Genomic DNA, 24,742 nt, shown 5'->3' with positions numbered 1-24,742 from the left:
CTTCTTGCCCATCATTCCCATCCGATGTCACTGCCTCCATCCTGTCCTGGCTGTCTTCAGAATTCTTCCAAACATCCATGCATCCACTCCCTGAGTATGATGAGGGCATTCGCCCTGACTGTGGAATGCAACAAGCACGCTAAAAGCCAGAGATGCTGGATGAAGAAGACAAACCAGTGACCTCTCACCCCCTCTTCTTGGTCAATGAGGTCTTGGGGAGGCAGTGACTGGGGTGAAGGAGGACATAGTGTCAGGGACAGCATCCTGTGTTCCCAGCAGTGCCCATGTACATAGCAGCTCATCTCATTCTCTGCTCGACTCACGGGGCCCATTTCATAGCCAGGGAAACTGAGGGGGTCTGTAACTTACTTGCCTAGTTAGTAAGCAAGGGAGAGATCTGGTTCCAGATATGAGGCTCTTAATCACTACAGTGGACTCGATTCTGAAAGGCCTTCTCTAAAAGATTCACATTGATTTTTTTCCCCCTCTTCTTGAGGCCACGGCCCTCATGGTGGCAGCCAGAGTAACACCTAATTGGATGCATTTGTGTGGGAGTGGGGGAGATGCTGCTGTGTGAGGTTAAGTGTACAGGCTGAAAAACAAACCCGGTCCAAGCCTCTATCCTTGCTGTCCTCGCTTAATGGACCCGTGACCCAGAAGTTACTTTGCTTCTCCGAGCCTCCTTCTTTTTGTAAAATGGAAGGGGTGGGTGCAGCATACACATCATGGGCTTTTAGTGAGGCTAAAATGAGATCATTGATGAAAGTTCCTTAACCCAGTGCCTGGTATATAATAAACACTCAGAGTAAAAAAAAAAAGCTTTTAATAATTATTTCTATTTTAATGGACATCATGCCTCATCTATACACTCAAGTGTATAGGAAAGCTCTGCAGTCTTTGATTCCTTTAAATCTGACCCTGTAGGAAATTCTGTCTCCAACCACTTCCTCCAGCCATACCACTGAGCCTTCTCCAGCACCATCCTGCCTGTGACTCTTTTGTCTCCCAAGAGGAACACCTGCTATGGTGGGAGTGTGTGCCTGATGGGTTCCTAGGACCGAAGCTTGGTCCTTAGTGTGGTGGTGTTAGAGGATGGGGCCTGCAGGGAGCATATTGGGTCATGAGAGAGGGGAGGATGAGACACATTATCAGTCCTTTTTACGGGATCGAGGGTGTTGTCTTAATTAAATATACAAATGGGGTGGAGGATGAGTGTGCATATGCTTTTTTGTGGTTCTCATGGTGTCTCTACATGAAGATTAACTTCCACATGGCCATCATGGAACCTCTTCTTTTCTGGTCCCAGATGAGGCACTGATCAACCATGTGAAAATGGTGTCCTGAGTTGACAGGTAAAGGGAAGGAGCTACAATGCAGGACTGGCAGCAATTCCAGCTCATGTATTCCTTCCTATCTCCTTGCCTCATTTGCCAATATCACCACTACATGATCGCTCCCTCTCACAGGCATTACCTTTGCAATACCATCCCCCAAACTAATATCCACCAGTGCCATATCCTTGAACCTCTGGGAACATGAGCTAAATACACCTCTTTGCTTTATAAGGAGCCAAGCCTCAGGCATTTCATTAGAGTAGTGGGAAAATGACCAATGGAACAGATATCCTAGCCTTTCCCATTTTACAAAACAGCAAGAGCAGTGGTCCTCAAGTAGCTCTTGAGTCCTGGCTGGCTACAAGCTCTGAAGCCAGCAAAAATAATGGCCTGGCCACGTGCCTGGAATGGAGAGAAGCCAAGAGGACTGAGCATAAAACTCAAATTAATGTCTCAAAAAAAAAGTATCTGGTCATGATAGCTGTCAGTTCAAACTTGACTGATCAGGAGTTGGCCCAAGAATCATTTCACGCACAACCAGCCAGAGACCGTCACACTCAAACTCAAGGTGCTCCAGGAGCCCCTCGCCCAATCCCTGCACTCCACAGATGGAAAGCGAAGTTGAAGGCAAAAGATCCTCTGCAACAGACGAAGATGGGTGGGAAGGGGGTGGCCAAGCCCACCTGCTAATAACTAGAGGCCCAGAGGAACACAAAAGCCTTGAGGTTCTCCCTTGGGGTTCAGAGGCAGATAAGGACCAATCATGAGGGGTCTCGGAACCACAGCAGCTGCAAGGTGGGGAATCTACAATACAGCTTCACCTTCTTCCCCTCCATCCACTCCGCCCCACCCTGCTCCCAACATTGGCCGTGGGTGAGGCACCCAGACCACTGGTGAAGTCCACAGACAGCTTCGGGCATGCTTCCCGCAGCAGGTCCAGGGGTGGGGAAAATTAGTACTTCGCCATATCTTTCACCACATCAACACAAACCTCAGCCAGCCTTTCTCTCTCCTCATCTCACCTTCAACTCCGACAAAGCTACCTCCAGTCTTGCCTTCTCTGCCTGGGAGCAACAAGCAGGACTCCAGTGTCTGGAAGGATGGCTGCCCCATCCCTTGAGGCAGGAGACCTGCACACATGCACAGCGGAGGCCACCTGTGGGCAGGCCTTCACCTTCCCCACACAGAGGAGGGTCAGACAGACACCAAAGAAAGTGTCTTGCCAAAGCACACCCAGAAGAATGAGCAATCACCGGCAGACCACATTCAAGGCCTGGATCAGCTCAGAAAACCAACCCACTGGCCCCATGGTCTGCCTTACCTGGGGTGATGGAGACAGTGTCTTTCTCCCAAGACACAACGCTAACATATTCCTGCACTGAAGAGGGGATGAGGCACTTGAAGACAGCCACGCTTCCACGCATTGACCTTTGATCTTCCACCCGCACAGTGTAGGGTTCCCTGAAGACTGCAGAGAGATTAGGGTAGGGGTTTGGGGTGGAGACGCAAGAGAGAAACAGGAGTCAACTCATCTCCCTGAGCCTCAACCTGGGTCCCTCACTCACTCAGCCTGGAACTTCCAGCCATGATCCCCTTTCTATCTCCATCAATCTCCTCCCCACCCTACTGGGGAGCTCCTCTCCCTCAGGACTCTCCCATCTCCCTCTGCAAGCCCAACCTTTCTGGATAGCATGGGACCACCAGGACCTTCAGGGTAGCCCCTGAATGTGGAAATGGCACCACATTCAATGTGAGAAAGTATAAGTAACAATAAAATACATTAAAACTCCTCTAGGAAAGGTTTATTACATTTTTAAAAAAATAATTTATTATTATTTGAAAGGCAGAGAGAAATCGACCCACTGGTTCACTCCCCAGATGGCCCCAACAGGCAGGGCTGAGCCAGACCATGATCTGGAGCCTAGAACTCCATCCAGGCCCCATGTAGATGTCAGGGCCCCCAGACACTTCTGAGCCAACTTCTGCTTTCCTAGGCACATTAGCAGGGAGCTAGATCAGAAGTGAAGCAGCCAGGACTCAAACTGGTGCCCATATGGGACACCAATGTTGAATAATGACAACATTAGGGTCTTGGGTATCCTGTATTATTCCTGAGTGTCCTGTCTCTGCCCAATCTGCCTCTGTTCTCTTCCAGGGGTTCACTTGAGCCTTGCACCCCCATGCCCTGCCAAGTAGAGCTGGTGTGTCCAGAGTTGCCCTGCCTCCTGACTCTGTCCCTCAGCAGGCCTTTGAGCAGCGTGCTCACCTGCTTTCCCCACCATGGTTGCTGGGGCAACACTTAGGGCCCTGGTTACAGGCACCCTCCGAGTACCACACTTGCAGTCCCTCCTGGCATCATCAGGAGCCTTTTCATTGCCAACTGGCCAAGCCCTCCCTGGCCCTTTATTCTTTCCCCTTCTCTTTGCTGTGGCTGTAGTTGAAGCAGGAGAGAGAGGGGAAGGCAGGGAAGCAAGCAGTAAGGAAGGCTTTCTGGGGCTGCGGTCAGCAGAGGCCTGAAGAGGACCCCACCCCTACATGCCAGACACATATCTTGTATGCAGAAGACTGTGGAGAGCCAGCTCTAAGCAGTGCTGAGGAAGGGGATAGGGGAGAGGGTGCAGCCCGTGGCCTGCAAAGGGTAGGCTGTGGCATCCACTTCCCATGACAGTCTAGGGATAAGTGCATGAAACAAAAAGACCGCCCCCCCAACAAGGGAGTTGAACCTTTGGAGCCTCATCTGCATCACTGGTGGCTGTAAAGGGACCAGCACTTGGACAAGGTACTACCTCTGTGACCAACTGGCTATGGGCAGTGACTGAGCCATGGCTTAACCTCTCCTCATCTGTAAGGAGCACTTAACAACCTGACAATGAAAATGGTCTCCTAACCTCCAGAGAGGCAGGTAACTAGAAACAGGCTAACCTCCTTCCCCAAAACCCAAGCATCCCCGCAGGGGAGGCCAAAACCAGGCTCTTGGCTCAGCCCTAGGTATGGCCGTAGGACAGCACTGCAAAAATCCTCACAGCAGAAGAGTCCCTGGAAACCCAGGAGAGAAAGCTGGGAGCCTGGTGCTTGGGTTCTTAGAGCTCACCATCTCCCAGCAAATGCCAAGGAAAAAGGCAGAGCTCTCATCCTGATGTCTTCCTACTCCCACTGCTTGGGGCCTTGTGAGAGGTACCCTCTGGCCAAAGCAGCCAGGAAGGCAGGGAGTTCATCATGTAGGTCCATCCCTGGGGAACCTGCCCTCTCTCTTTGGTGTGTCTGGCACTGCAGGAAAGGTGGTGGGCTCGAATTGGACTATCCCTGAACCCTCGCCCCCAGGCAGCTCTTTTGAGAACACCACGCCTCCAGCCCAGTGCTTTAAGACTGTCTAAAACACACCTTAGCAGGAACTATGACACACCAGTGTCATCACGCCCTACTTAAGAAGAGCTGATGTGAGCCATTTGCTTGCCTTCAGGCCTTCCAGACATTGCTTTTAAAAGGCTGCCTGGGGAACCCTCACTCCCCTGGCTCCATGATCTTTCCACATTTCAAGACCCTTTCTGCTCAATTGTGCCTCATGTATTTTGTTACATTTTACCTGTTTGTATCCTATGCCTGGACTCACGAACTCTGTTAAACTCCAGTACCCATCAGCAGTGGAAGGGACAAATAAAAGAGGCATTTGATGTAGCAGCTAGGATGTTGCTTTGGACACCTGCATTCCATATTGGAGCATCCAAGATTAGACTCCTAGCCCTGCTCCTGGGTCCAACTTCCTGCTAATGTGCACCTTGCAAGGCAGCAAATGAGGGTTCAAATCCTTGCATCCCTGTCATCCACAGGGCCCCGAGACCTAGACAGAATTCCTGGCTCCCACTTCAGGTTGGCCAGCCACATCTATTGTGGACATCTGGGGGACTACATCAGCAAATCCAAGATCTGTCTTTCTGTCTTTCAAATAAGTAACTATTTTTTAAAAAGTTATAGGGAATGCATGTCAGTGCCAAAAGTTTTGTAATCCATACATATATGAGGTCATCAAAAAGTTCATTAAAAATGTGTATTATGAAAAAAAATGCCTTGTAAAGTGTGAGCTGTTATACAGCAATGAGAAAAAAGCAAGCTACTACTGGCACGATCCTACATATGAGAGACAAGAGAACTCATGCAGTAGGATCCAGTCACCCAAAACACAACAACAAGCAGAACACTAATATTTTTAGACATTAGGAGCCGCGCTATTCTCAGGGGAACAGTGGCCAGAAAAAGCACGAGGGGAGGCTTCTGAATTGCTGATGCTGCATTTCCTGCTTTGAGTATTTGTTGAACTTTGTGAAAACTCATCAAACCATGTAATTATACGAGGTAGACTTTTTAGTATACTTCAACAAAAGATTTTTTAAAAATTAAAAAAAAAAAAAGAACTCATGAGTGTAAGGTTCAAGCAAGTAGTTCATGAACACCCTCTCCTTCAAATTAACAAATGAGGTAGGGACAAAACCTCAGCTTTGCAAAAGGGTAAACCGAGGCTTAGCACCGGACCTCCTCTACCAGACGAACAGCAGGAAGAATGGAAGCTTGGAATCCAAAGTGAACACCAAACCTGTCCCAGGGCAGCTTCTTCAGAGCTGCACTTCCCCTCCCCCCGCACATGATGCACCTGCGCACCTGCTGTCTCGCCCCGCCCTGCCAGCCCCGTGGGCCAGGGTGCTCATCTATTCCCAACCCCGCGCCTCCTGCCCTGTACCTGCTTTGACGCGGATGTTAGGGCTTCGGATCTTGCCGGCGGCGTTCTCCGCGGTGCAGAAGTAGTCATTGTCGTGGATAAAGCTATTGAAGGCGGAGGGGGAGAAGGGATAGAGCTGCAGCGTGCCGTTGGCGTGGACGTGCCTGATGTGCGGCACGTCGTAGATGTCGTCCCCCGTGGCCAGGTACCATCGGAGAGCTGCGCTGGGGGAGCCCGCGGCTGGGCAGGGCACCACCACCCCCACAGAGCTGGAGAAGGTGACCTGCTGCAGAGAGTCATTCACAAAGTAGAGGCTGCTGCCGACATCTTCAGGGCGGGCTGTGGAAGGAGGCAGGGGAGAGATGGTTAGGATGCACTCTGCTGGCCTTGGAGGCCCACTTCGGTGGGGGTCAAGCCTCAGCAAAGTGTGCAAGTAGCACTGACTGAGCAGCCCCCCCCCCCCCCCACACACACACGGCACTGGCCCAGGAGAGTCAGAGGGGGTCCCCTTCCTGCAGAAGCTTATGACATAGTTTTAAAAAAGTCTCACCCTCCAGGCCATGCCAAGTTCCTTGAAAAAGCATGCCACAAACCATTAAGCTGGAGAGGGTTTGCAGTCCCATCCACCATGACCTTAGGGCATCCACCATCTATAGGCGGGTTCAGTTTCCAGAGGATCTGGCATTACCTATGGACTAAGGACCCTCCAGTGACTTGTCCAGGAACACAAGGCTAGGTTATAAGACTCAAATATGAAGTAGGATTTCATGGGAGTGTATGGTTCTTTTTTTTTTTTTTTTTTTGCCATCCCCGCCCAACCATGCCACAGATAAAAGGTAAGAGGTCTTGAGACTACTTCCTAAGAGGAAGAAGGAAGATGCAGGGACTGGGATAGACCCTGGAGAACTGTCTGTCCAACCCTGCAGGTGGATGCAGAAACTGCGCTGCCATGAAGGGGCTGAACAGGACCAGTGGTACAGCCGATAGATATGATCCCAGCCTCCCACCTCTCACCCCCAACACAAGCTGCCTGCTGCACTCCCTACCCCCTCGGGTTCTCTGATCCCACACTTGTAATGCAGGGGTGGGAGAGTGGGGGAGGGGGACTGCACAAGACTGCAGGTTGCCTTCCGGCTACTCGCAGCACATGGTTCTTCCATCCTCAGCCACACTGGAGGATGTTCTGCTTATGGCTGACAATGGCATGACTGCCTCTCCCTGAGCATGGGCCATCTGCTCTGCTCATCCCAAAACAGAGCCTTGGGTTTTCCCTGCTCTTTTCCCAGCAGCGCATTTGATCTCAATGCTGGTATTGGTGGCAGGGGGTGGGGAGAGGGGAAGGTCCCTCCCTACCAGAGTTTGCCCCTTTCAGAAGGCCACCCATGAACTGGAGGCTGATTGCACCGGGTTGAGTGGCAGCACCAACCAGCACGAGCTGAAATGGGTGCAGACCAGGCCAGGCCAGGCTGCAGCACCTGCTGGCAAATGCTGAGGTGAGATAAGCCACACCAGACTGGGCTGCAGCACCTGTCGGCACACACAAGACTGGGACAGGGTGGATGAGCCTGATAAGGATGTAGTGGGGACTCTACTGGTAGGTTACCACCATGCTGACCAGCGTGAGAGCTGGAACTGAAGGCAGACCAGGCTGGATAGGGCTACAATACCTGTTGGCCTACACATGAACTGGGTTAGGGAAAGAGACAGACTAGTGGAGGCAAGAGCCAGAATAAGGGCAGAGGGGGTTGGACTTTGCTGTGGCATCAGCTGGCAAGTGCTGGGACTGGGGCAAGTCCTGTCAAACTAGACTGCAGAACCACTTGGAGAGTACAAGATCTGGGGAGAGGAGTGGGTCCAGTGGGGAGATTGTAGGCTCCTCTTTGAAGGGCTGTAACTCCCACTGGTGAGTGTGAAAACCAGAACTGGGGGTATGCCTGGCAGGACAGGTAGTGGCACCTCCTGGCATGAGTGTGTACTAGAGGGTAGATTCGGTTAGGTTGAGTTAGGCTTCAGTTCCCAATGATGTATACGAGAGCTCAATACGATATGGGGCAGATCAGACCAGTTCACTGCACATGCTGACAGGCACAAGAAACAGAGCTGGGGGGCCAGACCAGTGGGGGTTACTGGGGCCACTCTGACTGGGCTGCACTCCTTCTGTGGTACATGAGGGCCGAGTATGTGGGGGGCAGAGCTGGGCTGGGCCTCAGCATCGATTGGTTTGTTGAAGATGGAGGGCAAAACAAACAGATCAACTACACTAGAGAAGCTTGGCAGCAAATTTCTGGGCCAATGGAGACTCGGAGGTAGACTATGAGAGCCAGTTGACCTCAGAAGGATTTCCTCATCCTTGGAGCAGCGCTATCAAGCAGCAGCTCAGAACTATCAAAAATACATGAACAGAATCCTCAGAAAATGCTCCACAATGGAGATAAAATGCTCCACAATGGGGACCCTGGGGTGACGTCAGGTGGCACTTCCCCATACCCCAGGTAATGCAGTGATTGGGAGGCTGGGCGTGGTTTCTCCTCTCGTATTCCCCTCCCCCCCAAATATGGGAAGAGAAAGAAAATGTGTAAACAACGGTCTCACCCACTCTCCCCTGATTCTTGACCCTTCCCACCCCGATCAACTATGTAAACATCATCAATAATAAAATTAAAAAACAAAAAAAAGAAGGCCAGTCCTGAACCAGTGGGAGCCAACCCAGAAGGGAGGAATTGGTCTCATGCTCCCTAACTGCCAACCATTGCCTCTCCACCAAGAAGACCAAGAGTGCAAACAAAACACTCCGCTGCTTGTTTAAAGAACATTGCAGGGGACCCAACTTGACCTCAATTTCCACAACTTTATGGGCAGGGGGAGGGCCCACATCTGAACCGTATTAATATTCTTGGCTTTACTCTGCGCTGAGAGCCTCGAGGGAGAAGACGCCAGGGTGGCTGGTAGAGGGAGGCCATTAAGCCTCATTGGTCAGAGCAATTCACATCATCTCATAAAAAGCCGTGATGAAGCCATTAGCAGCCGCGCTGGAAGACACATTCTCGGGCTCCTTGCTGCGGCATCGCAGCACCCTCTTAGCAGCAGATGCATTTGTGGTCCCTCCAAAGCATCATGCTCCTAGTGGCCACAGAGGACTTGGGCAGGGGGACAGCCTTGCCTTGTCTTCCCTCATGTTTCCCACCCCCGCAACCTGGGACAGTTCCAGGGACAGTGACTGATCATGTCCACAGGCGAGTTGAGGGAGGGGGATGGGGTACCCTCAGAAGCTCGGAAGCATGTCCCCAGTTCTCAGTGGCCAGAGCACATCCTCCCCTTCCTCCATCAAGCAATCGAGCCATTTCATCAGCAGGGAAACCGAGGCTTGAGGCAGGCTTATCTGAGACTCCACTTCCTCCCAGAGTCCCAGCCGCAAGTACTGGCGAAGCACTAGATCTGCATGGCCTCTTTCATACCCGCAGCAGCCCTAAGAAGTTTCAGTGTTATTATCCCCACTGTATGAAGGCAGAAAGTAAGGCATTTCCCTGAGGACGCACCACCAGGAAGAACAGGTGCTGGGATGCACACTAGGGCAATCTGACCTGCAGCCACTCTCTTAACCGTGACTGTAGCATTACCACCACAGCAATCAAGAAGACACCTTCACCTTCCTCACACACAGCCTGGCCACTGCCTGTCGTGTCCAGCTGACCAGGAATGAGATCGATTCAGAGGTGTACATGCACATATGAGTTCCCATCCCCTGCCCCATGGACAGGGGAAGGGGGGCTTTGGTTTCTGCTGGGACCACTGGTCATTCCAGGCAATCCTTAGCTCTTGAGAGTGAGGTCATCACTTGAGTGTGAGGTGCTTTCGGTGACAACCCAGTTCATCAGCCATTTTCACGGTGGCAGCTACTTGGAGTCTAGGAGCCCAGATCCGTCAAGGCTGCAGAATGGGTGTACCCTGCACCTGACAAACACCGAGGGGGCTGAGACAGATCCCCGACAGAGAGGGATTCGGGGTTTTTCTGATGCATGGGAAAGGGCAACACAAATGCTCGGGGCAATGGGAGTGGCGGCGTAGGTGTGACATGGCCCTGCACAGTGATGACATGTCCAGTTATCACAGCTACAGTGCATTTCCCTGTTAACGCCAGCCACCCACCTTCCACCTTTAGATGCTCTATTTACATTGTGGTGGGCATTCTTTTTAATCTCCTTGGCTTCCTGGGGGCCATCACAATTATTTTAACTTTACAGATAAGGAAATAAAGGTTGAGGGATTAACTGAATAACCCAAAGTCACACCACACACAAGGACTGAAGCTGGTACAGACCCCCACCTTAGCCTTTCCACTAGAGGTGGAGGCCCTGGCACACTTGCTGTACTGTAGGAACTGTGCTGAAGACAAACCAAGTCACAGAATCTGGTTTTCTAGGCTGGGCCCCACCAAGATTTCCTTCTTCCCAGTCTCACCCCAAATGTACCTTCCTCAGCTCCTTGCTCCTGGCCTCCCAGATAGAGCCTTTGGTCAGGTCGCCTCTGCTCCCACCAGGAATCACAGCCATCGTAACAGCAGCCTGCCTGCACCTCTGGGCCTCAATCTCACCAGAGAGCCAAGGACACCGGGTTGCCAGCCACTACAAATGGGTACGTTTAATTGATGAATTGACTGGGGTTGTCCAGCCACCTGTCAGGGCTGATGAAACGGCAGATTTATAGCAGAAGGTGAATAGCCTCATATTTCTCCCACCTCGGAATGCGAGCTGCTGTCTTTGGGAGTCTGGGGGAGCCAGGGAGGATGAGACAAACCATTCATTTCTGCTTATGGTTCTGACAGGGCGTTGCCATTAGGAAGCATCACCCTCGGGTGTACAACAATCGCATTTTGCACTTATGTCGGGCTCATATTTTACCATCACAAGGCACCTGTCAGCTCAGGATGCAGTGGTCCTTAAATAAGCATCAATTTAGCCTCACCCTGCCCTGCCAAGAGAAAGGAGTAAGCAAATTCCCTAAGGGGAAACTGAGGCACTGATTGCTAAGTCCTTCAAATCTCAGCTTCATGCCAAGATGAAGACTGGGTACAATGGCAGTAGGAAAGTGGCTGTAGTAGCAATGGGTACATACAGGCACTCAGAGACAAGAGAGTTGGCAAGGGCCTGAGCTCCTTCCTGAAGCTGGCAGGGCCCTGTCATGGCCTCCATGCTGGCAGCATTTCCCCCTCTCGGGCCCCAATTTGAAATTTTCAAAGCAGGGCCATATTCCAGCTAGCTTGTAGAGGAACAGAGAGGCTAGGATAGCAGAGTCCCGGGATAGAGTAGGTTGGAACCACTTTCCCCCAAGTGTTCATCCCTCCCCTGATGGGTGACCCCAGGAAAGCCACCTGCTCTTTCTAAGCCACAGTGCCCTCATTTATGAAAACAGAAGAGGCAAAAGCCCTGGCCCCATCTTGCCAGCCTTGCTTCCCCACAAGGATGCATACAGAGGAGGGACTGGTAGTATGAGTAAGATCCCAGTCCTTCTCAAGGGGTGGAGAAGGTTACTATGAGGTTACTATGAAGGATGACCATGCCATAGTCAGGTACCCCCTAGAATGCAAAGCCCTCCCTGTCCCCAGCTTCTCAGCCCACTCCCTCCACCTCCACGCCCCCTTCCCAGGTCCTCTCTGACACACCTCTCTGCAGGACACATTGACCAAGCTGAATAGTGTTCCAGGGATAGTGGGAAAAAACCAGACAAGGAAGTAGAAGGCAGGAAACTGTTTAATAGCAGCTGCAGAGCCAAACATGAGGAACAGCTGTGAGCGCTGACTGGGATGGGAGCCACAGCAGACAAAGCTTGGGAATGGGGGGGTCTGCCCTGTCCCAAGGGACAGATCCAACAGGGGAAGATCCAAGAGAAGATCCAACAGGGGGACCAAGTAAAGGCAGGTTCACACTCCCAGCCAGTGCAAGCCTCCTTAATGGCACAGCGCAGGAGCCGGCAAGCACTCCGAAGAAGCTGTCTAGGCTGGTCCACTGCATGGGTTTGGATGGAAGAGGTAAAGCCAATTGGCCTGATGCACAAAGCCTTGAGTGGTAGGCGCAGGGGGTGGGATCAGCCCCTGGCAGTGGTGGCAGGTTATTCGACTTGTTGTAGTGCATAAGCCTGGCTTTCTTGCAGCTGGACACCTAGGATCCTGAGGTGCATTGGCATGGTCAGTGGCCCGAATCTTCATAAGACAGCACACTGTGTGCCAGGTAGTGGGCCTAGGTCCCCAGTCGGGGGCATGTTTCCCATTTGATGCCTGCACAAAGGCAGATCTTGTTGGTCTCCTGTTATAGGTAAGGAGGGAGGTTCTCTAAGCACTGCAGCGATGAGGAGTGTGGTCTGGGGCTTTTTGAGGTCTCTCCCCACACCTTCCAGAGCCTGTCCCAGTTGGCCAAGCAAAGACCCCAACAGGAGATCTGGTTTCCCTACTGTCTCAGGCCCCTCTCCCTATTCTTTTTTCCCTCTGTAGACAGAACCAGACAAATGCACCGAGAGGAGGAAGAAGAGGGGACCCTTCATCCACAGAGGGAGAGAGAGAGTGAGGGAGGGAGGCAGATCAGCAGCAAGACTGCTTCTGGTCAAAGGGGGGAATGGATTTTTAATAGAAAATGCACGTTGTGGGCTTGATTGTCGTGTGACAGACTCCGGGACTTAAACCCATTTAATCTTCTCCATCGTTTAACATCGAGCACCACCCTGATGCTGTGTTTCATAAAACAGGCTCCAAATCGCTCGGAGATTAGAAGCATAGAAATAGCACAGCCATATTTTTAAACCAGAAGTCACCCCCAGGCATTTGGGCTGCCCCCAGGGTCATCGCTGAAACCTAAATATCCACCGCCTGGACTCGTTCACTCGCTGTTCCTGCCGTCTACACATCAGGATAACTTTGGTGAAGGAAACTTGACACGGGGGCGGGAGGACAGGTTCCAGTCCATCTGCCGGGGTTGGAATGGAGGTGTTTGGTGGCAGCAGGGGGGAGGGACTGGCCAGCTCAGGTGTCCCCCAAGGTACACATGGCCTTCTTTCCCTGTGTCCTCATCTCCAGTCATTGTAAATGACAACCCGAGGGGACTGAAATATTAACATCTCACCACCTCCACACAGGATGAGTCATTTTGCTTTCCTCCCTTACAATATTTCCTTGTCTCATTTGCTGGACATTTCCTTATGGAGCCTCTGCCTGCACAAGCGGTTTCTACAAAACCCTCTCAGAGGCAAGCAAGGGGCATCCTTGCCTGGATGGGCACAGCAAACATGGGGGTAGGGTGGAGAAACAGTGGGACAGGAGAGCAGAAGCCAAAGGTACCTCTCTCTTGCAGGCCTGGGTGCCCCTGGAGGGAAAGCAGCCCTCTTGGTCACCACTGTGTCCAAGGGCATGGCACTGGGTTATTAGCCACCCCTGTCCCTGCCTCAGTTTCTGCATGTATGAAATGGTGAGACCACCATTTATCTCCAGAGAGGTTTGTGGTGTGCATGTCTGTGGCTGTTGCTCTAAGTCTTATCATCCTAGCAGGAAGTAGTAACTTTGTGGGATGAATGCATCTCATGCAACAACTATTTACTGCTTACCAGTGATGAAGAGGATGATGATAGTAAGACAATAGGGTTCAGACATTCATCTGTGTAAGAATCACCTGGCTATTCCTTAAAAAATGCATGAACATAGATCACAGACTCACCAACCTCTGAAAGGGTGGGGGATCCTAACTACTCTCCACTCCGTCCCCCCACAGACATTAGAAAAGCAGATTTGCCATATGGAACAGGACGGGTCTGCTGCCTTCCCAGCAACAGACAGCTTTCCTTGGCCTGACAGACAGACCTCCCTGCCACATCAATGCACCGGGCCTTGTTGATCAAGCTAGTCAGATCACAGTAGTGTGACCAGCAAGGGCACAACAAACCCACCGCTGCCTCCAGAGTGCTTCAAGCAGATGGGTGCATTTGCAAAGGGTGTGAACTGCATGGACTGCCTGTCCTGGGCTCCACTAGGATGTTCTCATCCTCCAGCTGGGGGAACTGGGCCCAGAAGGGTCGGGCTGGTGAGGTTTGACCAGCAAGTGCACTCACAATCCAGATAAGGAACAACTAGACAGGAAAACCCTTTGTGGATGAATCAGTCTAGCCCCAGGAGAGAGAGTTTCTTAAGCAGGCAGCGTCCTGCACTTCCAGGTTGGTATTGTCCTTGCACAAGGTAGAGCAAAGGGGCCAAGGTCCTTGCTTCTGTCCATGGCTTCTTATAAACCTGACATGCCCGTGTCATCCCCTGTCTTCACCTGTGATGTGCAGCTTCTTTGTAGTGTTTATCTCACACGAGGCATGCTAAGGAGTCCTTGTCTCACATTTTTGTGCATACAATTCTTACAATGGGGCAACTGCTTGAGGTTTCATTTTCCAGAAAAGAAAATAGGTTCTCAGGGGCTGTACAACCAGACCTGTGTTTCTAACTCACGCTTCCCTGTCTCCAAGCTGCTCCGAGCACAGCTGGCTACGCAGGCCACTTCAGAAGTGTGAGTGTGCTGGGGGGTGGGAGTGTTAGGAGATGATAATTCTGAATTATCCAAGCATTCTATGTTTCTTCCTGCATGCATCCCTCCCCCTCTAAATGCCAACCATTTCCTCCCCGCAACATGGGCAGTGAGCCAGAAGTGCTTCCTGTTTCCGGTCCTACTCTGCCCTCCAGCATGGCCCATGAGGGTAGCTTGGGACTTTTCTATTTTCTGAGATTCTGAACACAGACACAGGCCCTGCAAACAACAACCTGAAACCCCCACGGTGCAGGCAAGACACAGCTCCCCGCCATCGGCTCCAGGGAGAGACTGTGAGCAACAGCTGACAGTTGGCCAGAGCCTTTCATCTTTGGGCCCTTTTGAGACGGGGCTGTCAGGGGAAAGGCCCCTGGTGGCCAGCAAGTTATTTCTAAGGAGCCAGCTCAGACAGCACAGTTGTCCCCAGAGAGTTCTGGATTTAGATTGTTAACTCTTGGGGGGATTAAGGAGATTATTTTCTCCAATCTCTTCCATTCACAGAGTCTAGAGAGGTGGCACCATGTACCCCAGGGACACAGCTAACCAGAGTCCCAGCTATGACCACAGCTCCCTCTGCACAGCTCTTTCAATTCTGGCCAACTCAGTCTCAGAAGGCCAGCATCCCCAGAACAGAGGGATGAAACGGAGCACCAAGGTGGGGTGTCCAGCAAGCGAGAGGCTGGGGAACTACGGGTGCCATGCCTCTAGATGAGGGATCTAAGAGGGGCAGGCCATCTGCCTTGCAAGTGATCACCTTCATCCTTGCAGTCCCAAAGGTAGCAGGGGCAGGGAAGAGAAGGATAACAAGATCGCGGCAGAGACTGGCTCACGGTCAAGATGAGCTGTGGAACCAGGGTGGGCTGCCTCGCAAAGAAGGAGGCCCCTGCAGCTAGAACAGCTGGGGCGGAGGCAGAGACCCACAGGGAGGAAGCTGAAGATAGCTCTGTGTGTGTTTGGGTGGGGGACAGAGTCACATCCTTTAAGGTGTCATCCCATCTTTTACCCAGGGCAGTCACTGTCACCCAGATATCCCTTGTCCTCCCCTGAATCAGCCTCACCACAATGGCAGCCACCTCTGGGCAGGTCACCCCATGCACATAGAGTGTCCATGACCCTGGACTCAGCAACAGCCTTCCCAGGGATTCCAACAAATGCAGTGGTCTCCGATGAGTTCACAGAAGGTAAGACTCCGAGCCTGCCCACAGCTCACCCCACCATCAAGAGACTATAGATTCCCGACTCAGACGTCAACTCCCTAGAGAGTTGGTCCAGAAGATCATGGAATAAACTCACTTCTAAGGCCCCAGGAGGAGAATGCCCAAGGGCATGGCACAGCAGCAGCAGGCTTCCTCCTACTCCCACCAGCCCTGGGACCATGGGGGAGGGTCTCTACTGAGCCTGCTCCAGGAAGACTGCTGCCAGCCTGGGGCTGTACCTCATCAGCTGTTCCCCATGATGATGAAAAGCAAAAGCTAGGAAAAATTCTCCAATTGTGGGGGGCCCCGCTGAGGGGGAGACAGCCAGAAACAGCTGTGAGACCTCCATCATTCTGTATGATGAGATGACAGTAATTATACCTTATGCTACAGCACAGTGTTTATAGGCTAAAACTGGCTTGCTGTGGTTTTTACACACATGTGTTTATATGCTGCCCTGTTCAGTGTACAAAGGGGCATCATGTGATGCAATAGTCCCCTCATTCCTCTTGCACATGCCTAGTAATGACTGCCCTGTGGGACAGCTGGGACGGGGGCTGTTTAGGCATTTTGCAGATCAGGAAGTAGAGGCATAGCAACTATGAGGTCATTCACCTAGGTTAGACAGGTCAAGCTTTGTCTTAGAGGTACAAGGGCCATGCTGTTTCCAACACACACACACACACACACACACACACACACACACACCTCTTTAGAATCAGTTTAACAGATATACAACCAGCCAGCATTTGGGTAACTGTTCTAAAAGATGTTCTTCATGAAAAGCCATCAGTGCCAGTGTTGTACATGGTAAGGGCACACAGAGGAGGGCAGTAGCATCAGGTGCACTGTGGATGCTACCCAAGGCTAGAACTGTGCACAGAAAAGCAACCCTAGACAAGCATCTGTTGCCAGGGCACATAGACTGCTGTGCCTGCAGCCCCCTACACTTCCGGAGCACACAAGCCACAATCTACTGTGGGTGGCACTTGACCTCTAGGTGCCATGCTACTTCCCAGGCTGCCAAGAGTGTTCTCTAAACACAAAACTACCTGAACATGGAGAAGGCTCATGGCAGCAGGCAGAGATGTAGACATGGTCAGCTACAGCCACACTGGAGGGAGGGGGATTGAGGAGCATGCATGCACGCTCGTGTGCACACACACACAAGCACACACACACACACACACACACACACACACACACACTGGCAGTAAGTCTGGGATGGTTCTCCTGTCCATCCTGATAGTGTCCTGAAGGACCACCCCCGGAAGGACCACCCCCAGCCTTCCTTTGACAGATGCCAAGACCAGCCTTCGCTTCATCTTCTAAGTTCAGAGCTAACCTCTGCCATCTCCTTGCTTCTTTCCACCATTGCTGCTAAGGACAAGGCTGGGCTCCCCAGGGACTCAGGCACTTGCATGACTTCAGCTCCCTTGCTGCCTAGTGGGGTGACAGACAGAAGGAGCTGATGTCCCCTGTCCTGGCTGCCACTCAGCCTTTCTGTTGTGACACAGTCTAAGTACTTGGTTTGGCTGCAAGTGTGACTGATCAATACAGACTCTCAGGACAGAGTCTGACAGTCCAATTTGGGAAGGGAGCAGGAGGAGGAACATGGAGGCTGGGGCAGAGGGCAAAAATCAGAGAAGAAGAAAGAAAAGGCAAGGCAAGGAGAGGCCTAGAGTTTATTGAGCAGTGATTGTTCTGCCTACTTCAAATGCCTGGTTTCCTTTTATCCCATTTCATAGCTGGAGAAAGTGAGAGTCAGAGAGCTGTAAAGGCCCATGGCCAGGAAATGCAGAGTTGGAATATCAGTGAAGGGTTTGCCTTGACTCCAAGTCTCCACCACGCCAATGGGTTGTGATCTTCTTTATGCCACCACGTATAGAACAAGTGAAAGCTCTAGTTAAGAAAACTTGAGTGGTCCTCCCTTCTGTACCCCGACCGTCCTCTAAGGCTCTGCCTAACTCCTTGGAGCCCCACGTGGCCTCCTTCAAAGACTTCTATGGGCTCCAGGGACTGGCATCCTCCTGCAGTTGTTGCTGGGCAGAAAACACCAGTGAAAACCTTGTGGCTGCACCTGCCTGGGTGGGATTTGCACAGGGCCTGGAAACAGACAAAGGCATTCTGGTGGTCACACTCTCACCTCAGGCCTTCCAACCAGCTGGCTCCCTGGCATGGGGCACCTGCTCTTTCAGCCTCACCCCCAAACTCTACACAGCCTTCCTTGGATGACCAGTAGTGCCCATCTCCTCCATGCTCCTGTCAAGATCACTCCACCTGACCATGGTGAAATAAAAAGGTCTTTTTCTGATCTCTTGAAGGCCACAACTGACCCCCCCTTAGCCTCCACCCAGATGCTACCACAGAGCTGGGAAAGTGACAAGAGATTTCTACTTCAGTTCTATTTGCCCCTGGCCACAGGGTTTTATACATCTGCTGCCTCCATTCTGGGAGGTTCACTCACTAGAAGGATTCCTATAGCTGGGGTGTCCCTCTCTTCATCCTTTTCTTCTTCCTGCAGTATCAGAGGAAAGATGCTCACCCTAAGTTTTCTCTGCCTTAGCAGGGAATCTCTTCCTCTCATCCTAACCCAATAGCCCCAGTGTCACAGTCTGCCCTGGTAAGAGAGGATGGGGGTCCCAGGGCTGCCTTGTCACATGATGACCTTGGGGATGGAGTCCTTTCACTCAGGGTCTAAGTCTCTGAAGCAAGACAGAAGCATCATCCCTGTCCCCAGGGCTCCCCCATGTCCTGCTCCTTCCACATACTGGTAATGTTACTGGTTGGCTGCGACTGAGACCCCTAGACCAAGATGCTACTGACTGAGGGTAAGGCTTTGAGCCTGGCTAGCGGGACATGCAAATCAGTATGCAAATCACATGCAAATGTAAGGTCTACCCTTGGGTTCCTGGCACCCTGCCACTTCTGCTGCCTGTAGTTCACCCCTTGAGGCACCCGAGTACCAGCTAGAATCTGCCAGGTTCCGAGTACTGGTGTGTATGGGGGTACTCCCCCTCTCAATTACTTCAAAGATTTCCAAGAAACACATCCCCTGGTATTGAATGCAAGAAGAGGACCCTCCCAGCCCGAGTCTCCTACCCCCAAAACAGAGCTCTTGGAACCCTCATTCTCCACTCTCCTCATGCACAAAGTCAACCTTTGCCACCAAGCAGGACAGAGCAGTATGGAAAGCCCAGAGACATGGAGAGAGTCTGTGGGCCTGAAGTCAGCACCTCTCTCCAGATGACTGCTCCTGGTCTGGCAGGCTCCCAACCTGCCTGTTGGGGCGCCATCACAGATCCAAACCATTCCTCCCACTCCAGGTGGCCTGACCATTTCCTCTCTGTCCAGCAGCCTTGGGAAACTGAGCCTCCCAGGCTGGGGCCTGGATATGCTCAATTTCAGCACTGTCTGCATTTCCAATTGCAGAACCACACTAGAGGTACCACAGTAGAGGCGGCTGGCTTGGCTGCCCAGGGATGCGAAGCATCAAGACACCTGCCCCATTCCATCCTCTCTCACATTCTTCCAGAAACTGGGGGCCTCCCTCCCCAACATCAACCAGCCCTTCGCCTGCATGCCTGCCTGCCCTAAGCTGTGTTTGCCATTTCCAGGTTTTACAAACACATTTTCCCAGTACACTCCACCGCCCCCCCACCATTTAATTAGACGCTGAGCGGAGTTAGAGATTTTGTTAATGGCCTGACGAAGGCTTTTAATTTGATCTTCTCAGGAGAGGACTGTGGGTCCCCATCAGAGAGGTTGGGGTGGAAAATGAAAAAAAATCAATGCAACCCATTATTTTGGCTTTTAGAAAATGGGAATTTTAGTGCTCGGAAGCTTGTTTTTTTTACACAGTAAAATGCAAATGCAGGCAACACAGATGCTGGCACGCTGGATCTGACAACGGAGACAGCCTCGCCGGGGTTCATCTGGCTGCCCAAACCTGGATTAGTTTGGGCAATAATAAGGCGGTTATTAGAGACTCAATAACTGATTATTAAGACACCTTCCCATTTTAGTTCTAGGGAATCAGTCTGGGCTCAGGCTTCATCAACAAAAACAAAAAAACAGAAGAAGAAAAAGAAAAAAAAATTTATGGAGAGAAATGGAAACAACAGAAGCTTAAAACACACTCAATAACTGCTTAATTCCATCCAGAGGATGCTCTATCTCGCCCCATTTTCTTCTCTCTCTGCCTCCTCCCGCTCCTCACAGATGGACGTACAAATTATTGCAAGAGGATATTGTTTTCTGTAACAGGCTAGAACATTCGCATTTACATTTTCCTTGGTGCCGGCGGGGGTGACTGGCAAAGGGAGAGAAAATACACCCAGCTCCATCTTTCCTGCTCTCCGCATCGCATCTTCCCCAAGCCACCTCCGCCTCCCCCCTACCATCCACCCCAAGCTGAGCAGGCCCCAGGGACCAGCCTGGCACCTAAGGCCCAATTAGGGCACCCAGGCAAAGAAAGGACTGTCTGGCAAGGCGCCCTGGCGCCCAGCCCCATAGCCGCCACCACTGTTACCGCCACCGCCATCGCTGCAGGAGCCTGTGGGTTGCAGGCAGGGAGAACCAGGGTCCTGCAGACCCCAGGGCCCAGGAGGGCCGCCATACCTGGCACCTCCAGCCACCCCCCAAGTCCTGGGCAAGAGGAAAAGGCTTTTGCCCAGCTGCCTGTCCTGTTGCCTTCTGGGCCCTTCTCCACCCCCACCTCCATCTGCTCCCTCCCTATCAGATAGCCGGGACTTCATTTATTCATGCAGGGCTCTGGGAGGGAGGAGAGGAGTATGCTTCAGGTATTTATTGGGGTGAGGGGTATTTATCCGTGGGGGTGTGTTTGAGGGGGCCAGGGCTGGGGGAACCAGGCCAGTAGGGACACCAGCTGGGCAGGAGTGTGGTGGTGGCTGTTGCGACCTCCACTTCTTGGCCTGACCAAATGGGAAAGAGGGTAGGAGGTAGAGAGAGAGGAGGGAGAGAGAGAGAGAGATGGAGAGCAAGCTGCTTCTCACCTTATGTATTTTTAATATTAATGTAATTAAAGCTGTAAGCCCAGGCAGCCTGCGGGGGCAGAGGGAGACAGGAAGAGCCTGGAGAGAGAGAAACTGGGGTGTGCACAGGGGTGGGGGGCAGTGAACAGGAGGCCAGCACCCCCATCTGCTGGGTGGGGTATGGGATGTTGAGATGGGCAACGGGTTAAGCAATCTGGGCCAGCCTTGGCTTGTAAGGGGTCTGAGAAACTCCATTACTTTGTCGGGCGATTCACAGGCCACCCCTTGCCCTATATTGGCCAGCCCAGCCAGTCCCAGGGCCTTGGGTGCCTGCTTGGGGCAAGCGGTCGGTCGTCTACACACAAGGCTTAATCCCCTGCCTCCGGGAAGGAGAGGACGCTGGTGGGGAAACACCAGACCCCAGCACCGGCCCCAAGCCAGGCTGGCTTGCCCTTCCCCGTCGCCCAGGGGTCAGGAGTAGCCGCTTCGTCCGAGAGCGATTGCCAGGGGGAAAGGGTGGCAGAAGCGCCCCGCTTCTCCGGGTTGCTGAGGAGAAAAGTTGCAGAGCTGAACAGGTAAAGCCGAGCTAGCTCCGAGTGCTCCGGCACTCAAGGGCGCAGGAGTTTGACCGCCTTATCTCCCTCCATCTGCGCACCCCGGGGCACGTCCTCAGCTATACCGGCCTGGAACTCCGGCCGCCAGCGCCAGCTTGATCCCGCATCGGTGACCCCACTGCCTTTGCTTACTCTTGTCCGTCCCCCTGCCAACCTCCCGGTCCTTGCTACTTCGCAGATCACGCGCGCGACACCCCAGCCGCAGGTCTGGACATGCCGGACACCTGGACACACCCCTAGCAACCCCTTTTCTTCCGGGAGAGGGACACGCCCCCCTGCCCAGCCCGACGACTCGACCCCAGGTCCAGCTGGCCTGGCACCCAAACGAAGAATCTCACACCTTGGGTCGCGGTGCTTTGGGTGGCTGGGCACCCACGGCGGCGGCGGCGCAGCAACGCTGGGGTAGCGCCCGGGGCAGAGACCTGGGGTGGGGCTGCGGGACGGAGTCCGACGGGTTTGGGCAACAAACTTGCTCTCCGAGGGGCAACAGCTCTCGGGAACACCCCCCACCACCACCACCACCAAGCCCTGCCCGCGCTGCAGGGAACCAAGGAAGTGGACAAGCGCCAAACGGTGCGCCCGCATTCGCGCCAGGGCGAGCACTGGGGCGGCCAAGGGGTGCGCAGTGGAAGGAGTAACCCGCCAGTCAGAGGGCCGAGTAAGAAAGGACTCCTCGGTAAAGAGTCACGGCTCGAGGACCCCTGGACTCGGAAGGCACCCCGGGGTCCCAGCGCCACCAAGCCGTGGGAAGCGAGCTCGGGGCTGGAGAAGCGATCCAGGGCAGACCCGCGGCCCTGTCAGGAGCGAGGGATGGGGCTCCCTCGCCACCACCCTTACAAGCTCGCCCCAAAAAACGCCAGGCGCGGTGGCTGGCGGGGCGGTCCCGGGCTGTGACTCTCCGCCAACCCCTCTCTGGGCGCTTGCTCCACACCGCTGCGACCCAACAGGGTCTGTGCACCGAAGCCGGTTCCCGGGGCACCTGGTCCGCCGGACACCCCGCCTCGCCTTCCGCGCGCGCCCGGGTCCCGCCGCCTCCGCCGCCCGCGAGGGGCTCACCTTTGTGTAAAGAGTCCAGGAGCAGGAGGAAAGTTACCAGCCACATGCCATAAAGAGGCCCTATTCTCCGGGGAGGTGGTCCTGTGGCCGGCCGTGCGGCAGCGCCTCTCCCCCTCTCAGCGCGCTCCCAGCCGCCCGCACTCGCCCGGTTCTCTCGGCTCCTCAGCCTAGCGCTCGGCGGCGGCGGCGGCGGCTCCTCCCTCCTCGGCTCCCCGGCTCCTGTCATCCGCGGGGCTGGGCCAGACGGCCGCTCTCCCCGCCTCCCCTCCCCCCACTTCGCTGCACCCCAGGAGGCCAGCGCCCGCCAGAGCCCCAACACCAGCCGACTTCCCCGGGGCTGCGGGGCCCAGGGAGGGCACAGGAACGAGGAGCAGACGCCCCGACCCGGGTTCACCTTTTGAAAGACCAGAGGTCCTTTGACCATGGTTTCGGCGCCTGAGCTGATACTCAGACTTGTGCCAGACGCATGCTAAGGGTCAGACTTGAGCCAAGTCCTCCTGGACCACTCACGGTGTGCCATTGCACCCTGTCTGCTTTGGATTCATTTAAGCCCCGTTGGAGGGGAACACTTGGGTACTTTGGGTAAAATCCAGTCTAGGGTCTTGAGGAGAGAGAGGGTGCTACTCGCCACTCTCAAAGGTAAGACTTCATGTTCCTGCACCCCACCGTGCCTGGTCCCTCAAGCTGCCTCCTGGAGACCCCCCAATCAGCCCAGCCCCTTTCCAGTACCGGCCAACATTTTCCTCAGCTCTGGGCACCTGTGGCCCCTTCCACATTCATTTGTAGTGACGTTTCATGACTGCTCCACCTGTGTGGCTTCCTCCTTCTCCACCCCACCCCACCCCCCAAAGCTTTCTTACCCAGCAGAAATTGGCTGGTTCTTTAGACTCATCGTCCCCATACAAAAAACACTGAGTGGGACTTGAGTGAGGACACCTTGCCAGTTCCAAAAGGAATGCCCAGCACCTGCTGTGTGTCAAGTACTGGGTTAGGCATCGGAGGACAGAGACAGCTTATAAAAGGTGGTGGGCAGAGCTGGCAAACCCTTTTGTTTCAATTCCAAAATAAAGAGCTCCATAGGACCCAGAAAAGCGGGTCACCACAGCCCTGGGAATGGACTGTAAACTAGCATGGGGGGCTCCTCTTTTCTGTGGGGTCATGGAGGTCTTTTTGGAGGTGCCTTGGGCATGTGGTGTTGCCTGGACACAAAATGGACCCAGTTCTCAAGAAGATCATTTACTTCCCCCAAAATATCCTCTTCTAAATCAAGGCACAAAAGCTAGGCCTCCTCATTCCTAGATTTTGATTTTGCCAGATCTCCAGAAATTGTAAGCAAATTCTGAACAAGGTGTACTCACTACACAAAATGTGCCATTTTTAACCATGTTCAAGTGCAGCATCCGGAGCATGGAATGAGTTTATAACGCTCTGGGGCTACTGCTGTTCCTTACCCTGTCCTGAACTCTGTCACCATCTCAAAGGGAAACCCCACACCCATCCAACAGCAACCCACCAGTCCCTCCCCTGCCCCACATTCTACTTTCCATCCGCGAATCTGCCTGTTCCAGGTCACTCACTATTAGTGGAATTAGTTTTTTTTGTTTTGTTTTAATCCTTTGATGTTTCACTTTTCATCATGTTTCCAAGGTCCATCCATGTTAGGATAAGTGTCATGGTGCCACTCCCTTGTAGAATTGAGTAGTACTTCCTGTTGTGTACACTCCAGGTGTTTATCCGTTCATCCCTCCCTGAACACTTAGGGGGATCTCCACTTTTCGGCTGTCAGGAATAATGCTGCCATAACACAGTTGCACAGATACCTTCCTTGTGCCCTTTTGGGGTGTGTGTTGTGCAGTGGTGCTGTGGGATCAGAGGGTGGTTGTTTTTGTTTGAATTTTGTGAGGACTTGCTGGGCCCATTTACCTATTATTTCTATTTAGTGCCTTGACAATTTTAAGGGCAGCTGCTCCAAGTCATTCTCACACTACTGCTGAAGCATTCTCAGCCACTTTTTATTATCTTTCTAAATTTTTCTTTTCATTTTATTTGAAAGGCAAAGAAACAGAATAGCAGGGACCTCTCATCTGTTGGTTCACCCCCCAAAAGGCTACAACAGCCAGGGTTGCACTGGGCTGAAACCAGGAGCCTGGAGCTGAATCTGCCATCCCATTCCTCTTGGTATCTTCCAGGGTGTGCAGCAGCAGGAAGCTGGAGCAGCAGCTGAGAAGCCGGATACTCTGATGTGTGTGGGCATTTTCACAGGTGAGAAAAGGAATGCAGAGATTGTCAAG

The 24,742-nt window shown here is 53.0% G+C and overlaps 1 protein-coding gene across 1 annotated transcript; it reads right to left on the bottom strand.

Moving 5' to 3' along the window:
• Positions 1 to 1,085: 1,085 nt before the first annotated feature.
• Positions 1,086 to 22,677, bottom strand: LOC131480007 (cell adhesion molecule DSCAML1-like). Its single transcript, XM_058662311.1, has 4 exons — positions 22,452 to 22,677; positions 6,067 to 6,384; positions 2,656 to 2,802; positions 1,086 to 1,099 (listed from the first exon to the last, which is right to left on the bottom strand). The coding sequence occupies exons 1-4, from the start codon at positions 22,675 to 22,677 to the stop codon at positions 1,086 to 1,088; spliced, it is 705 nt and encodes a 234-aa protein (XP_058518294.1).
• Positions 22,678 to 24,742: the final 2,065 nt, after the last annotated feature.

The sequence above is a fragment of the Ochotona princeps genome, chromosome 4, assembly GCF_030435755.1.
Source record: "Ochotona princeps isolate mOchPri1 chromosome 4, mOchPri1.hap1, whole genome shotgun sequence".
Classification (NCBI taxonomy): domain Eukaryota; kingdom Metazoa; phylum Chordata; class Mammalia; order Lagomorpha; family Ochotonidae; genus Ochotona; species Ochotona princeps.
The sequence above is the reverse complement of the archived record's forward strand: the minus strand, read 5'-3'. Positions and strand labels throughout refer to the sequence as shown.

Coding starts and splice junctions, on each gene's coding strand:
- LOC131480007 (XM_058662311.1), bottom strand. CDS start 22,677: ATGACAGGAGCCGGGGAGCCGAGGAGGGAGGAGCCGCCGCCGCCGCCG. Junction 6,385..22,451: donor CCTGGACTCTTTACACAAAG/GTGAGCCCCTCG, acceptor CTCCTTCCACAG/CCCGCCCTGAAGATGTCGGC. Junction 2,803..6,066: donor TAACATCCGCGTCAAAGCAG/GTACAGGGCAGG, acceptor ATCTCTCTGCAG/TCTTCAGGGAACCCTACACT.